At 42.0% G+C, this 13,996-nt stretch overlaps 1 protein-coding gene across 1 annotated transcript in view; it reads right to left on the bottom strand.

Annotated features, from left to right (window-relative positions):
* EFHB (EF-hand domain family member B) overlaps positions 1-13,655 on the bottom strand; it is a 42,942-nt gene extending 29,287 nt beyond the window's left edge. Inside the window, exons 1-4 of the mRNA XM_079795347.1 lie at positions 10,251-13,655; positions 3,157-3,219; positions 1,362-1,505; positions 291-471 (exon numbers count right to left, since the gene is read on the bottom strand). Coding sequence (XP_079651473.1) covers positions 291-471; positions 1,362-1,505; positions 3,157-3,219; positions 10,251-11,075 — 1,213 coding nt within the window. The 5' untranslated portion in view covers positions 11,076-13,655. The remainder of the gene's footprint in view (positions 1-290; positions 472-1,361; positions 1,506-3,156; positions 3,220-10,250) is intronic.
* Positions 13,656-13,996: the final 341 nt, after the last annotated feature.

The raw sequence follows: 13,996 nt of genomic DNA, 5'->3' as shown, positions 1-13,996 counted from the left end.
AGATGACACTCTAACCAACTGAGATACCCAGCCAGGACTCTCTTTCCAGTCTTTATATCATCTCTACTATGCTCACCGAATCTCCACTTCAAAACCTGAATTTTTACTGCCTGGCACACATAAACTCTAAGGTTTCTGGGTCTAAGAGTAGCTTTGTTGCTATGATCCCATCTCTCATTCTTCAGTCATCGTTGGCACCACCGCCACCAAACAATGTAACAATGGGATATTTAATCCAATTTTCTGAGAATTATTTTGCTACCCCTCCCATCCCTTATTTTATTTACTACCTCTGATGACTGTTGTTCCAAATGTTGTATTGAGTACATCCAGGCCTTTAGGTAATCCTGGTGATTGATCATGAGATTTTCCTAATGGTGCTCGTTGATTACTAAAATATATTGATTCCTTTTTATCTTTAATTTTCTGTTGGAATGTTGTAATAGGCTGTGGGTTTATCAATACCTTTGCCTAAAGAAATCATACAAAGCACAGATGTAAGAACAAAAGAAGCAAAAATCTAAAAGCTGACACTCTAAATCAATGCTAGAGAAAGAAAATATGATTGTAGAAAAATAATTCCTCATCACTGCTTTGCTCACCTTCAAAGGAACTGTAAGAGTTGGGACTATGAAGCTTAAACATGCCTAAACATGAACTTTCAAAGGGGTTAAAAGGTTTCAGGGGGGTTAAAAGACTTATGAGAGGAGCTCCCAGGTTACTTGACTCCAATATTCCAGAAAAAAATGGGAATGCCAAACAAAAGAAACACATGAATTCAACAAATGTTTTTTTCTGAACCTAGATTGTCCGTTTAATGAATGGACATCTCCGCTCAAATATCTAAGCACTTTGTAGTACCTCTAGGCAATAATCACCCACCCTTTGTTGTTCCCTACAAAGACTGACAGCATTTCTTATTACTGTCAGAATATGGAGTGCAACTTGGCTTTTAATATCTGAGGGGAGAATATCAAGCTTGTAACTTTAAACCATTAATTTTTCCACATTCTTTTGGCTGCTACTTCTTGCATTTCCCTCTCCCCAAAAAACTTTAGAGCCAGTTCATTTAGAAAGTCACAGAGGTAGAAGTGAGCCATAGAAGAAATGGGCTTAGAGAATAAGAGGCAAAAGAAGGGCCCTTGGAGCTTAGGAGAGAGAAAGGTAAAGGTGATGCACCTGGGGGGAAGAAGAAGGGAAAGGGAAAGACAGGAGTCGCCAGATTTTTTTTTTTTTTCCAGTGCTCAAGATGTAGGGTGGAAAGACGAGTGGAACTGGTGATTTCATTAATACCTCATTTGTGAATTTTCATCTTGGTAAGTCAGTAGTAATATACAGGGGAAAAAAGAAAAAGAAGTTACCGGTAGTGAAGCTTTAGATCTTATTCCATGTGTCAAATACGGTGCAATTTGAGGGTCATTTGCTCTGCCATAAAATACTCTTTCGGCTCCAGCAGGTGGATATCTGAAGTTGAAAAATTTTTTTGCCTCAGGTGGAGTAATTGGCTACAAACAGTGAGACAAGAAAATAGAATTATCAAGTACAGTTTTTAAAATATTAGGACTGATCTATATCAAAGATTTTCAACCAGTGTGCTACAAGTACTTTTGAAACATGCAATACCTGACTATTTAGTCAGGGGCACTGACCTCTTTTCCCTTAGATTGTCAAATAAAAAAAATGACAACAGTCAACACAACAATAGCCATCTGGTATGACTGAATCACACTTAGATCTATTTTTTTCTCAGGTCGGCAAAAAATATATTTTTTTGATGTGCCACAGAATTTTAGTTGTTACTTTATGTGTGCCATTGTTATTGGACCCAGAAAAGCTGTTATCGGACAGCCCCTGAGTCTGAGGAAGACGGCTGTCCCCTCCTCAGTTTTTATCAATCTCGTAGGAGTGACAGTGGACAGCGGTATTGTAGCATTGAATGTATTAAGCAAGCAAGGCAAGCAAATTTATTAAAAATATACTTGGCATAGCCAAAACCAGTTTGGCTCAGTGGATAGAGCGTCGGCCTGTGGACTCAAGGGTCCCAGGTTCAATTCCGGTCAAGGGAATGTACCTTGGTTGCGGGCACATCCCCAGTAGCGGGTGTGCAAGAGGCAGCTGATCAATGTTTCTCTCTCATCGATGTTTCTAACTCTCTATCCCTCTCTCTTCCTCTCTGTAAAAAATCAATAAAATATATTAAAAAAAGAAAAAAGAAAAAAATATATACTTGGCGTAAACCACAAGTGAGCACCCAGCTAATATGAGTGTCCTGCCTAGTGGAGGTTTAGGGTTTTATACTTCTCTGTCTACAGGTTTCAAGGTTCCACTGCCGGATATCTTGGGCACAGACTAGATTACTTTGTCATGGCTTTCCCAGAATTTATGAGAACATCTGGCAATTTTATGTTGGAAAATCCCAAGACTGCTGACTTCCTTGTTCAGTGAGTGAGATAAAATTACCCCTTTTCTCCTTCCCCCTTACCCCCTCCTGCCTTAGCAGTTCCAAGTGATTTAAGCTATGTATTCTCTTACTAGAGAGGAGAGGTATTAATAATTTGCTCTCAAGTGTCCTTGGTTGGGGAAGATAAAGTCTTGTTGCAAGCTGCCCCTGCAAGCTGCCCAAACTGTTTGGCCTTGTTTAATTTTCTTATCTCAGCTTCTCTATTCCACTTGTCCTGGCTTACTGGCCTGTCTCACCATGAGATGAAAAGAAAAAGGTTGAAAATTGCTGATCTATACCAATCAATGAACACCTTTCATTGCATGCATATAGTAAGCACATGGGGACCTACAGCTCCAAATAATAATATTTCCTGAGATTTGTTTTTTTAATGGAAATAAATAATTTATTTTAAAAGTTACATTTAGAGAACAATCAGGAAGTATTCAGGTTAGAAAGCATACCATAAATATTTCCTTTTGAAATAAATGGAATCCCCTCTGTAGCTTTTTATAAAGCTGGAAATCATAGAACTAGAATTTTCACTTCCTTGGATAAAATCTATAGAAGACCTCAAAATACAATAAAGAATCCAAATCTAAATGCAACACATTAAGTTTAAACAACCTGCACAAGGAATGTTGAGAGTTGTCTATCTTCCAATGTTCACATTCAAGGTAAAAATATAAACACAAATGCATATTGAAAATGCTCACCCTTGGAAGTTTTTCAGTCAAGCAGGTTGCAACTCTGTATCCAATCGGAATAACTTTCCCTGCCTAAGAACAACAACAACAAAAAAGCCTCATAGTTAATCATTGTGGGGGAAATGGAGGGTGAGGGGTAGGAAAGGTAGAAGGGCTTGGGGGTAACATTTTGAAGAATGAAATTTATTTCAAAATTACCTATGCTTCTAATGCTACAAAAGTTACTTTCAGCTACTTAACACAATTGAGGGAAAAAGTAAGAACAAATTGCAAATCTAAAGCAATCTTAATATATAATATAAACATTAAATTCTAAGTATATATAGTGCTAGCATTGTAATCCAATCACATGAGCTCTGTGAAAAGCTAAGGGAATCCACTTTCAGAAATAATCTTGTCAGAGTTCATATCAGTACAATGGGGACATGGCTATATTCAAGCTAAACTCAGGAAAAAATGTTAGGTAATTCCAAGCGCATGGGTGTGTTTGTGTGGGGGTATGTTTCCACCAACACCCTAACTTTTGGTATATGCAAACACATCACCCATGGGCCCAGCTCCTTCAGTGAATGTCCACTGTTCACTTGATTCAAATTTGGATTTTATCTTCCTTTCTTTGCGCAAGGCAAAGATTATAACGGTTCATTCCCAGCAATGCACCGCTTATCTATTTCCCTTTTATCATTTCAAGGCAGCTGACAGTTATGTCTTCGATCTCATCTGGGTGCTCTTTAGGTCTGGTGCAGAGGTCTTGTCCTGAGAATTTTTCCTTTGCCTTTCTTCAGAGTTAGACTGCCCATCCTCCCATCTACTCCTCCTTTTGGGTTTACTCCCCCATTTCCCTGAAGAAAATTCTTTACTCATTATAATGCATAAAAAGCCAATTACAATTCCTTACATCCTTGAAAATGTCTTTATTCTACTCTTACATTGGTTAATAGTATGACTTGGTATAGAATACAAGGTAGCAAATATGTAATTTTCTTTCTGAATTTTGAAGGCATTATGCCAATGTCCTTTAAGAGATGGTCTTGCCTGTCTGGTGTGGTTCAGTTGGTTGAGCACTGTTCTATGCACCTGTTCAATTCCAGGTCAGGGCATATGCCCAGGCTACAGGCTCAATCCCCAGTAGGGGGTGTTCAGGAGCAGCCAACCAATGTTTCCCTCTCATCAACGTTTCTATCTTTCTCTCCCTCTCCCTTCCTTTCTCTGAAATCAATAAAAACATATTTCAAAAAAAATAACACTAAAATAAAAAATGGTCTTGCTGTTGAGAAGTCTGATGCAGTCCTGAATTTTGTTCCATGGTATGTGGCTTCTTTTCTCCCCTATGGAAGTATTTAGAATATATTGGCAGATACCTGAACCCAAGCAGGATGGCTTCCAAATTCTACTCTGAAGCAGGATACTCTACTGACTCTGTATGCACTGTCTACTGGTGAAAGGGCTGGCTTTCCTCCTGGCTGCTGGCCCTCCAGAGGCCTTTGGGAGAGGAAGCTAGGGAAATGGCAATACAAGAAGTACACTTTACTTTTAATGCCCCATTTTCAGCTTGGAGCTGCCCCCCTGTGTTATCTTGGGCTTGGTGTCTTTGAGGCCAATAACCACTCTGGGAAAATAAATCCACAGTTTTGGTGGAAGGGAGTGCAAGCCGGGGCAGAGAGGTAGGGAGTTGAGGTAGCATGGGATGGAAAGGAGAACTGGAAACCGAACCACACTGAATATGGACTTTCAATCCTTCGATTTTCAGATCCAAGCTTTACTGTACCTTCTCCCAAAGGCTGAGCTTCTCAGAGATTGTTCCAGGCAAACTGGACCATTTCTGGTGGAAAGTACCACCTGATTCCCCTCAAACTTCATTGTTTTCCTGCTCTGCAAAATCAATTGCCATATCTCCATCTTGCTATTTTCTAACATTTATTGAAATTTCTTAACTGTTGTCTCCTCTTCTGTTTTCTTTTTCCTTGTGGCTTGTTACCTTTATGTTTTTAAATATATTTGTATTGATTTCACAGAGGAAGGAAGAGGGAGAAGGAGAGATAGAAACATCAATGATGAGAGAGAATCATTGATCAGCTGCCTCCTGCACGCCCCCCCCACCCCAATTGGGGATTGAACCTGCAACCCAGGAATCAAACCATGATCTCCTGGTTGATACTCAACCACTGAGCCACACCGGCCAGGCTGGTTTATTATCTTTAAAAAAACTACTAAAGGCCTCAGAAATCAGGAAATTCTGTAATGACCCCCCCCATTCAAATATCACCAGTTATCCCAATATTGCCCTTTATGGCAAAAGGACCAAATCCAAGATCATAATGTGATTCTCTGAGAAGCAGATACCAAGATTAGACATGTAAGAGATTTTTTTAGGGAAAAGAACTGTGAAAGATAAAGGGGGAGGAGATGGCAGGAAGAGCTTTTAGACAATGACACCTGTGAAAGTGTTAGGGGCAAAATAGAATATTGGGGACTAGCTATAATTATAAGAATACTAATCATACCCTGTTAACTGAGATTGCCTTGTTCTGATTAAAGAATGGACATTCTAACCAGCCTGGGAGTTGTATGCTCCCAGGACCTGGGAGTCAACTTGGACCTGACGTCAACCTTGGACCAGGCAGTCAACCTTGGAATGTTGTCCATTCTCGTTCAAGAACGGTCTATTAACACAACAAGATTAACAACCCTGTTGCCCAAACAATGGAGTCTCTCCCCAGCCCCCATAGCCTACTTTCCCATGCCTATAATCCCTACTTCCCCATGTAATCTTCGTCCTACCCAATATAAGCACCTGGTTTATGGGGGCTGCAGAGCAGATTTTTGTGGGTGACCTGCTGCTTTCCCATACTGCTGGCATCATTGGAAGAAACACTCAGGATGATTCAACCCTGTCACTGCTTAATTGGAGCAAGTAGTGACAGGCAGCCTGGACCTCTTGGTTGTCCGGTTACAAAAGGAGTCAGGGAAGGAAGTATTAAGAAGAAAGAATGTTGTAGGATAGCACAGTTCTAAGAAAATCACCCAGGCCAAAGGGTGATCTCTGAGTCTGAACTTCCCATTAAAGGAATTCCATGTTGGGTAAAAAGGGTCACGTTCTAGTATCCTTGCCATGCCCAGGCACTGGGAGTGTGGCCTGGTGAATGCTGGGGGAGTTCTAGGGGGCAGCTGGTGGATGCTCAATCAAGTATACTCCCCACAGCGTGTCTTCTTAAAGGGAGATGAGCCAGATACCTCCACAGCCACCACACATGCATAGCATTTAGGTGTCATGTCTCTTTCAGTCAGAAACAGTTCTTAATGTTTCCTTGTCTTTCATGACCTTGGTTCTTTTTAATACAGGCCAGTTATTTTATAAAATGTCCCTCAGTTTGACTACTTTTTCTTATTGAAGTTACACTTTTTTTTTTCAGGGATATCACAAAATCAGTGTGTGTTCTATAGGGAGCACACACTGTCAATTTGTCCTATTACTAGTAGTGTTAAGTTTGATCACTGAATGAAAGTAATGTCTGCTGGCTTTCTCCACCGAAAAGTTATTTTTCCTTTGTAATTAATAATTATTGTCTGTAAATATCTAGTTTCTCACTAAATTTTGGCATCCATTGATGAGACTTGTCTAAATCATTATTACTATCATCATTGCCAAATGGTAACTTTCTAATTCCATCATTCCATCTACATTATTACTTAGCATTATACTGCAAGGGAGCTTTCTTATCTTGCTATTTATTCAATCATTCCTGTACTGTATTTATATCAGTATGGGCTCATAGATTTCTATTTTATTAAATAATAATAATGCTCAAAGCACAACAGTTTGGGCCATTGGGAGCCTATTCAAGCTTGCTTCTGTGCCTCTTTGACATATCTATTATTCTTTGAAAATTTTCTCTTTGGCTCTCAAAGGTGTTTCAAGTTCATATCACACTGCACTGGCCCTAGTCAGCCATTGCTCCAGAGAGTCCTGATTCCTTTTATGGACAAAAGGGGCCACATGCTAACCTGACAAGCTCAGGGAAGGCCTGTATGGTGGTCTTGCAAACTCAAAGACCTAAAGTAACCACAAAGGATGGTCTGAAATTAAACTTTTAACTAAAAGCAGTTATGGTGGGTAGTCACCTCCTAGGCCTGTATCTTCCCTGACAAGGTCAACCTTTAACCTTAACCGAGTTTATTGTCTTTTTGCACCTAAAATAACATATCATCTAAATGTCAGGGTAACTTCCCTTTTTCCCAGACCCCTCAGGGCACAACCAAATGCCCTGGGCACCAGGACAGATACCACAAATTCCTTCATTGTTATTGCTATCATGTTAATTGTTGACTGTTAACTATTCTGTACCAACCTAAGTAAAAGTATATATCTATCATTTTACTCTTTATCCAATCCCAGAGGTTTCTCTCACCCACACCCACACCTACCCCACACCCAACCCCGATTTGCTTTCTCCTGCCTCTCTAGTCTACCATCAATGGATTTCATGTAACCCACCTATGTCTCCTCCTTTGATTGCAATGTATAAAAATAGATGAAAAACCGCCCTTCTCTGGAGCATTATCCCAATCTGTAGAGATTCAGCTTCCCGGCAATTGTCGATAGTTTGGCTCAAATAAACTCACAAAAATTCTTTACAGACTTGAATGTTTTTACCTTAACACTTTCAATAGAACGATATTTAGAAATCAAGATCTGTGTTCTGGTGTGCTCATTATTACTAGATAAACATTGTTTTAGGTCCTCTGAGAAGATAGAATTAGGAAATGTATGTATATACACAGGCCCCCATACACTAGCATCTGTATCAATTCTATATTGTTTAGTTAAATGTGTGTAAATACATAGGTATGGATTTTGACATGTACACACAGACAGACAGACACAGAGACATAGGTATAGGTATAGGTATAGGTATAGGTATAGGTATAGGTATTGCATCACTTTCCACCAATACCTCCAATTACTATCCAATACAGAAGAATTATTTCTATCCTTCTCATATTTGTAGGGTTTTTTTTCCTCTATGAGTGAGAAACCTGGCTCCTATTGTTCTCAATATATTTACTTATTTGTTCAGGCCTCTGTATGTAATCAAATTCCCACTGCACTGACCAACTCCTTGCTCAGCCACTTCCTTGCTCAGTTCCTAACCATACCAGGTCATCTCATGTGACCACCTCCTCACCATTCCCCAATATTACAGCTTTCAGTGACTATTTTACTTCTTACACAGTTGGTTTTCAAGATTTAAGTCAACTTAGGAAGATTAATAAAAACCAGTCTTGCTTGCTGAAGAGCCAACAACCCATAATCATGTCACCTTCTACTCTCTAAACTCAATGTGGGCTAATATTATGGTTCCATCTTCCCACTGGGCCTTGGCCAAGATCACTGTGTCTTACCCATAGATATTCCTAATTCTGAATATCTCAGAGAAAAAGATGTGATAGTATCAATTTCTTTCTGCCCAGAAGGCCCTGAACCCATTATGCAACCACCCACTTCTCAGAATTCTGCAGATTGGATCTTTACAAATTCATACAAAATGAGAATTTTCAGTACCAGGGCTTACATAACTAGCAAGTTCTCATAAGATTTACAATTGGGTGACTCATTTGCTTCTACCCATTTCTCAAATATCTACCAGGTTCCCTTAGTATAGAACAGGAAAGAAAAATAAGGCATTTCTTTTACATGACTTTTACCATATTATAAAATCATTTGTCTATTGGTCTTGAGTCTCTAAACTCTAAGTTCCTTGAAAGGAGACACCATATCATTTTTCAGTTTTGTAGCCACAGTGCCTAACATACTGTCTCTTTATTGTAGGCACTGTAATTGGTTAGCCTTTCTTTAAACCTTTCCTTCCTTCTTCCTATATCACGACCAAGTAGGGCTGAGCCCAGAAATATGAAGATAGTTCGCTGTTAGAAAATGAACCATTTCAATCTGGAAAGATGTATTTCAACCAATGGGAAACATTTTCATAGCTCAAGGTCTATATCTGATTTTTAAACATTCTTAGCAAACTGAGAGTAGATATAGGTGTCCTTAACTTGACACATCAAAAATATTCAGCAAAAATAATACTCAATAGTGAAGCATTAGAATTATTCCCATTAAAGTCAAGAAAAGAACCTTACTGTCAATATCATTTTATTGATCATGGACAATGCAATGATATAGAAAATGAAATGAGAGGCATATATACTAAAGAAAGAAAGATAAAAGCATCAATATGATTGTTTACCTAAAAAATCCAAAAGAAGGTGCTGGCTGGGTAGCTCAATTGGTTTGAGTGTCATACTGATATGCCAAGGTTTTGGGTTCAAACCCCAGTCAGGGCACATATAAGAATCAATCAATGAATGCATAAATAAGGGGAACAACACATTGATATTTCTCTCTCTCTCTCTCTCTCTCTCTCTCTCTCTCTCTCTCTCTCTCATCAAAGAAAAAAGAAAAAAATGAAAAGCAATACAGGCTGTTGACCAAAAAAGGGGTTCCATGTAAATGGAAAAAGGAATATGAATATTAGAATACAAAATGGCCCTAACTGGTTTGACTCAGTGGATACAACACCGGCCTGAGGTCTGAAGGGTCCCAGGTTCCATTCTGGCCAAGGGCACATGCCCAGGTGGGTTACGGGTTCAATCCCCAGTGGGGCGTGCAGGAGGCAGCCGACCAATGATTCTCTCTCATCATTGATGTTTCTGTCTCTCTCTCCCCCTCTCCCTTCCTCTCTGAAATCAATAAAAATATATTTTTTAAAAGAATACAACATGTATCTCAGTGAGAAGATTGAGAAATGCAGACTAAGGAATGAAATTAAGGTCACAGGAGAAAACAAAAATCAAGAGGAACTACTGGTGTGCACAGAAAACAAAGCTGACATCTAGAAAGGAAGGCAGAGAATCAGAGGAGACTGGACAAAGTAACAGCTGGAAAGAGTCCAATGGGACAAGGACTATCAGAATCCCAATGAAATACTGGCAGTTTGACTCCACAAACCCAAACAAGTATCGTCCGTTTATCACCTCTATAAAGATATGGCTATACATAGTTCCCAGGGAAAATACTATTAAAAAAAAAAAAGACTTACACTTGGATAGCACGGCATTCGATCAAAAAATTTCCCAGAGTAGATGGGTCTGATGCGATCTGGAGGTTCCACTCCAGGTTCAAAGTTTTCGGCCTCCGTTTCCTCTTCAGGTTGTTGGGCAAACTGGCACTCAGAAGGTTCTACCGCCAAGCCTATTACGGGCTCTGTATTCTCCATTGCACCTGGCTCCTCTGGTTGGGGCAGCCCAACGTCCAGCTCCACAGGAGACGTCATCTCTGCACTGGGCTTCATCACCACACAGGTAGACCCTTGTCGCAGTTCCTGGCTAGGTTCCACACCCAAAGCCTGCTGCTTGTCCACTGAGGCCCCAAACCCTTCAGGGGCACCAGCCACAGGACCGCTCCTGCTCCCCACAGCCTGTGGACTCTCACACACCATACCCAAGGGATGCCCTGTTCTCCTTCCAGAACACCTTGCCAGAAGACCCTCATTTCCTGGCAACATACCCAGGGAAGGTCTCGTTTCCTGTGAGGCTGAGACCCTGCTGACTCCTAAATTACTCCTCTCCATGGGGGTCCTCGAAATATCCTGTCTTTTTAATCTAAATTCAAGCCCCTTGTCCAATGGAGATTTTGTTTCTGATGATGCCGTCCTCTCCTCATATTTATTACTAACCCAGGGGCTCTCCCTCCACGGGGAATCTTCTTTTCCTAATCCTACCCTGAGCCCACACTCCGTGGGAGATACTGTTCCCGTGAACACCCTCCTCTCTCCTAAATCATCCTTTCCTTTGTGGGTTAATCCGACTCCCATGCTCAGGGGAGACTTCCTCTCAGACACCCGCGTGCCTCCAACAGCACTCATCTCTAAGGGGAAACCTGTACCTGTCTCAAGGGAAGTTCCCAGTTTCTTTGGGGCCTCTGACCCTTTGGGGGACCCCCACTCTCACGAAAGAGCACAACTTCACTCCCCACTGCTTTCTACCTACCACTTGACACCTATGGAGTTCACAGAGGAAAAGGAGCTCAAGTTCTGTTTACCGCGTTACCTAGGAAACCGGGGTGTGGCTAGGCGGGCAATTCTTTCCCTGACCGATCCCCGTCCATCTGCCCATCTCTCTCCTTACTTCCTCTCTTATTCTCCCCCTCCCCCGCCTCCCCTTCTTTACTGGATTTAGATGGCAAGAAAACTTAAAGAATGTGCTCTTGGACACCAGAGCAAATGCTCACCAACTTCTCTGGTTTCCCACGCAATGTAGTCCCTTCAGGATGGGATCAGCCATGGGCTTCCTCCTGACCATTGGCCTATTCATTTTACTGGTGATCGGGGAATAAATAACATTCTTTCTGTTGGCGATCACTAATTTTAGGTCCTACCTTATGCAAGTGCATGCGCACTGCATTTAGTTCTTTTAGCGCTAAATTATCACATTAAAGTTATATTTGACAGCTGTGGTGTAGAAATATCTTAAAGTCTTTGAGGACACTAACGCTTTAGTAACTAGGCTTTGAATGACATTTAAAGTAAATATACCATGAAAGATTAAGTAAATATATTAAAGTTTGAGATGTGTTACACAATAATGCATATTGATTTTTTATTTGCATATTGATGTTTTAAAAATATTGTGGCAAACTCAAACTTTGCTTTTGAGTTTGGGATTTTCTTTAAATCGGGTTTATACTCTGTTTTATTTTTTTGAGTGTGACTGGCTGAAGAGTAAAGAATAGATTGCAAAGGCAAGAGTGTGCATTCATTCCAGTTTATATAAATGCTACCATAGCCAAGGTGTTGGGATTAGGTCACGTTTTGGGGATTAAAGAATTTTTGGTGATAGAAAGGACAATAGTTCATGGGAGAAAGAAGGAAGAACTGAAGATGATTGTGCCCTTCCAAGTCTGGTGACTGGAAGGCTGTTAATACCAGTCACCAAGCAGAAGCAGGTTTGTGGTGGTATGGGTTTGATTCTGGACATACTGTTGACATGCCAAAATGGATGCGACATATCCGATTTCCTGGTTCTTCCTGGGATTGTCCAAGAGGTATTACCATGACTAACATATTATATTAGCACAACCCCTTGGGGATAAAGTGCCACAGATACCATTTACCTGTGACACATTACATTCTTCTAGTTAGTAATTGGGGAGTGAACTAAAAGACTGGCTGTTCAAGGATTCAAATCATCTTCATTGCATAATGTTGACTGAGCACCCACGGGGTATCTTTTCCCAAGTACACATCCTAGACAATCAATACTGATGCCCTCACATAAATGGTACACAGCAAACTGAAAAGTAGCCATTATCCTGAGTGAAAAATCAATTTAACAGTCTACCAAATTACAAAACAAAATTTGTTTGTTTTACTTCAAATGCCTGGCCAGATACTGCTTACTGTGAGATTTAACCAAAGCAGCCTATCTTATGCAGGTCTGCAGTGGAGGGCAATGAATGTTTTGGGTTGCCTTTCTCTAGAATTTGTGCTTAAGAACTCAGGTTCTGGGGCTGGCTTGCAGGTTAGAATTTCATCACCAACTCCGTGTTGATTTTGGACAAGTTACACAATCTCTGTGACTCAAATTCTTTACCTCTAAAACAGGTATGCCTCATTCATTAATTCCACCACCAAGACTGAAAAAGACTCCGGACTGCCAGGCACTGCGCTAGCCGGACATTGGAGAGGACAACTTCAGGTAACGTCTATGAAACATTTAGTACAGTAACCCATGAAGGGAAACTCTGAATAAAACTAGCTATTATTTTAGAATTTGCCCTCTGCTCCATAGAAATAGTAAACGCACAATAAAAGCAAGTGATTATTTTAGGATTTCCCCTCTTAAAGAGAACTTTGGGGGCCCAGCTGGTGTGGCTCAGTGGTTGAGCATCACATCTCTGAACCAAGAGGTCACGGGTTTGAATCCCCATCAGGGCACATGCCCAGGTTGCAGGCTTGATTCCCCAGTAGGGGGCGTGCAGGAGGCAGCCGATCAATGACTCATCATTGATGTTCCTATCTCTCCCTCTCACTTCCTCTCTGAAATCAATCTATTTCTTTTTAAAAAAGACAACTTTGAGGTTAGGGAAGGTCTTAGCCTCCTTCCTAGAGTAAGATACCACTTACTGCCTTCACCGACCAACCCGACCCCAGGGATATAATGGGGGTCTCTCTCTCCTGTTAGACATGATCCACAATCGGGGTGCCAGAGTTGGGGTGTTGCGGGGTAGGGTAAGGGGGCCTGTGAGTTAATATTCACAGAGGGAATTCGCCGCCCCACGTGGACTGGGAGCAACAAACACAAGTTCCCTCCGTCTCTCCCCGAAAGCAGGGCGGGCATGGAGTTTCCCCCGCCCCCGGCCGCGGGGGGGGGCGAGACCGCCGCCCAGATAACAATGGCGCCAGGGAGGGCGGGGCCCCGCGCCTGCGGGGAGGGAGGCGGTGGAACTGCCGGGACCACGTGACACGCCCACCCCGCCCGGCGACCAGCGCCTACCCGGAGGGTTTGGAGAGGAGCCGGGGAGCTGACGGAGCGGGGTCGGGCTGGCGGCGACAGGAAGTGACGTAGGGGCATCGCTCGCTACGTGCGGCGACGTGGCGGCGAGGCCGGCGCCGGGCGGCGGAAGTGGCTTCCGCGCCGGGGCTGGAGTGTTTGTGTTTTGGTTCGCGAAGGAGCCCGCGGCCGGCCCGAGAGGAGGAGGCGGAGGAAGGGGGAGGAGAAGGAAGCATTAGGGGGAACTCGTGCGCCGACGGTGGTGGCGGTGGTGGCGGCGGCGGCGGAGGAGGAG

This window comes from Cnephaeus nilssonii, assembly GCF_951640355.1.
Source record: "Cnephaeus nilssonii genome assembly, chromosome: 17".
Taxonomy (NCBI): Eukaryota; Metazoa; Chordata; class Mammalia; order Chiroptera; family Vespertilionidae; genus Cnephaeus; species Cnephaeus nilssonii.
Note: the sequence above shows the minus strand (reverse complement) of the source record. Positions and strands in the feature narration are given on the sequence as shown.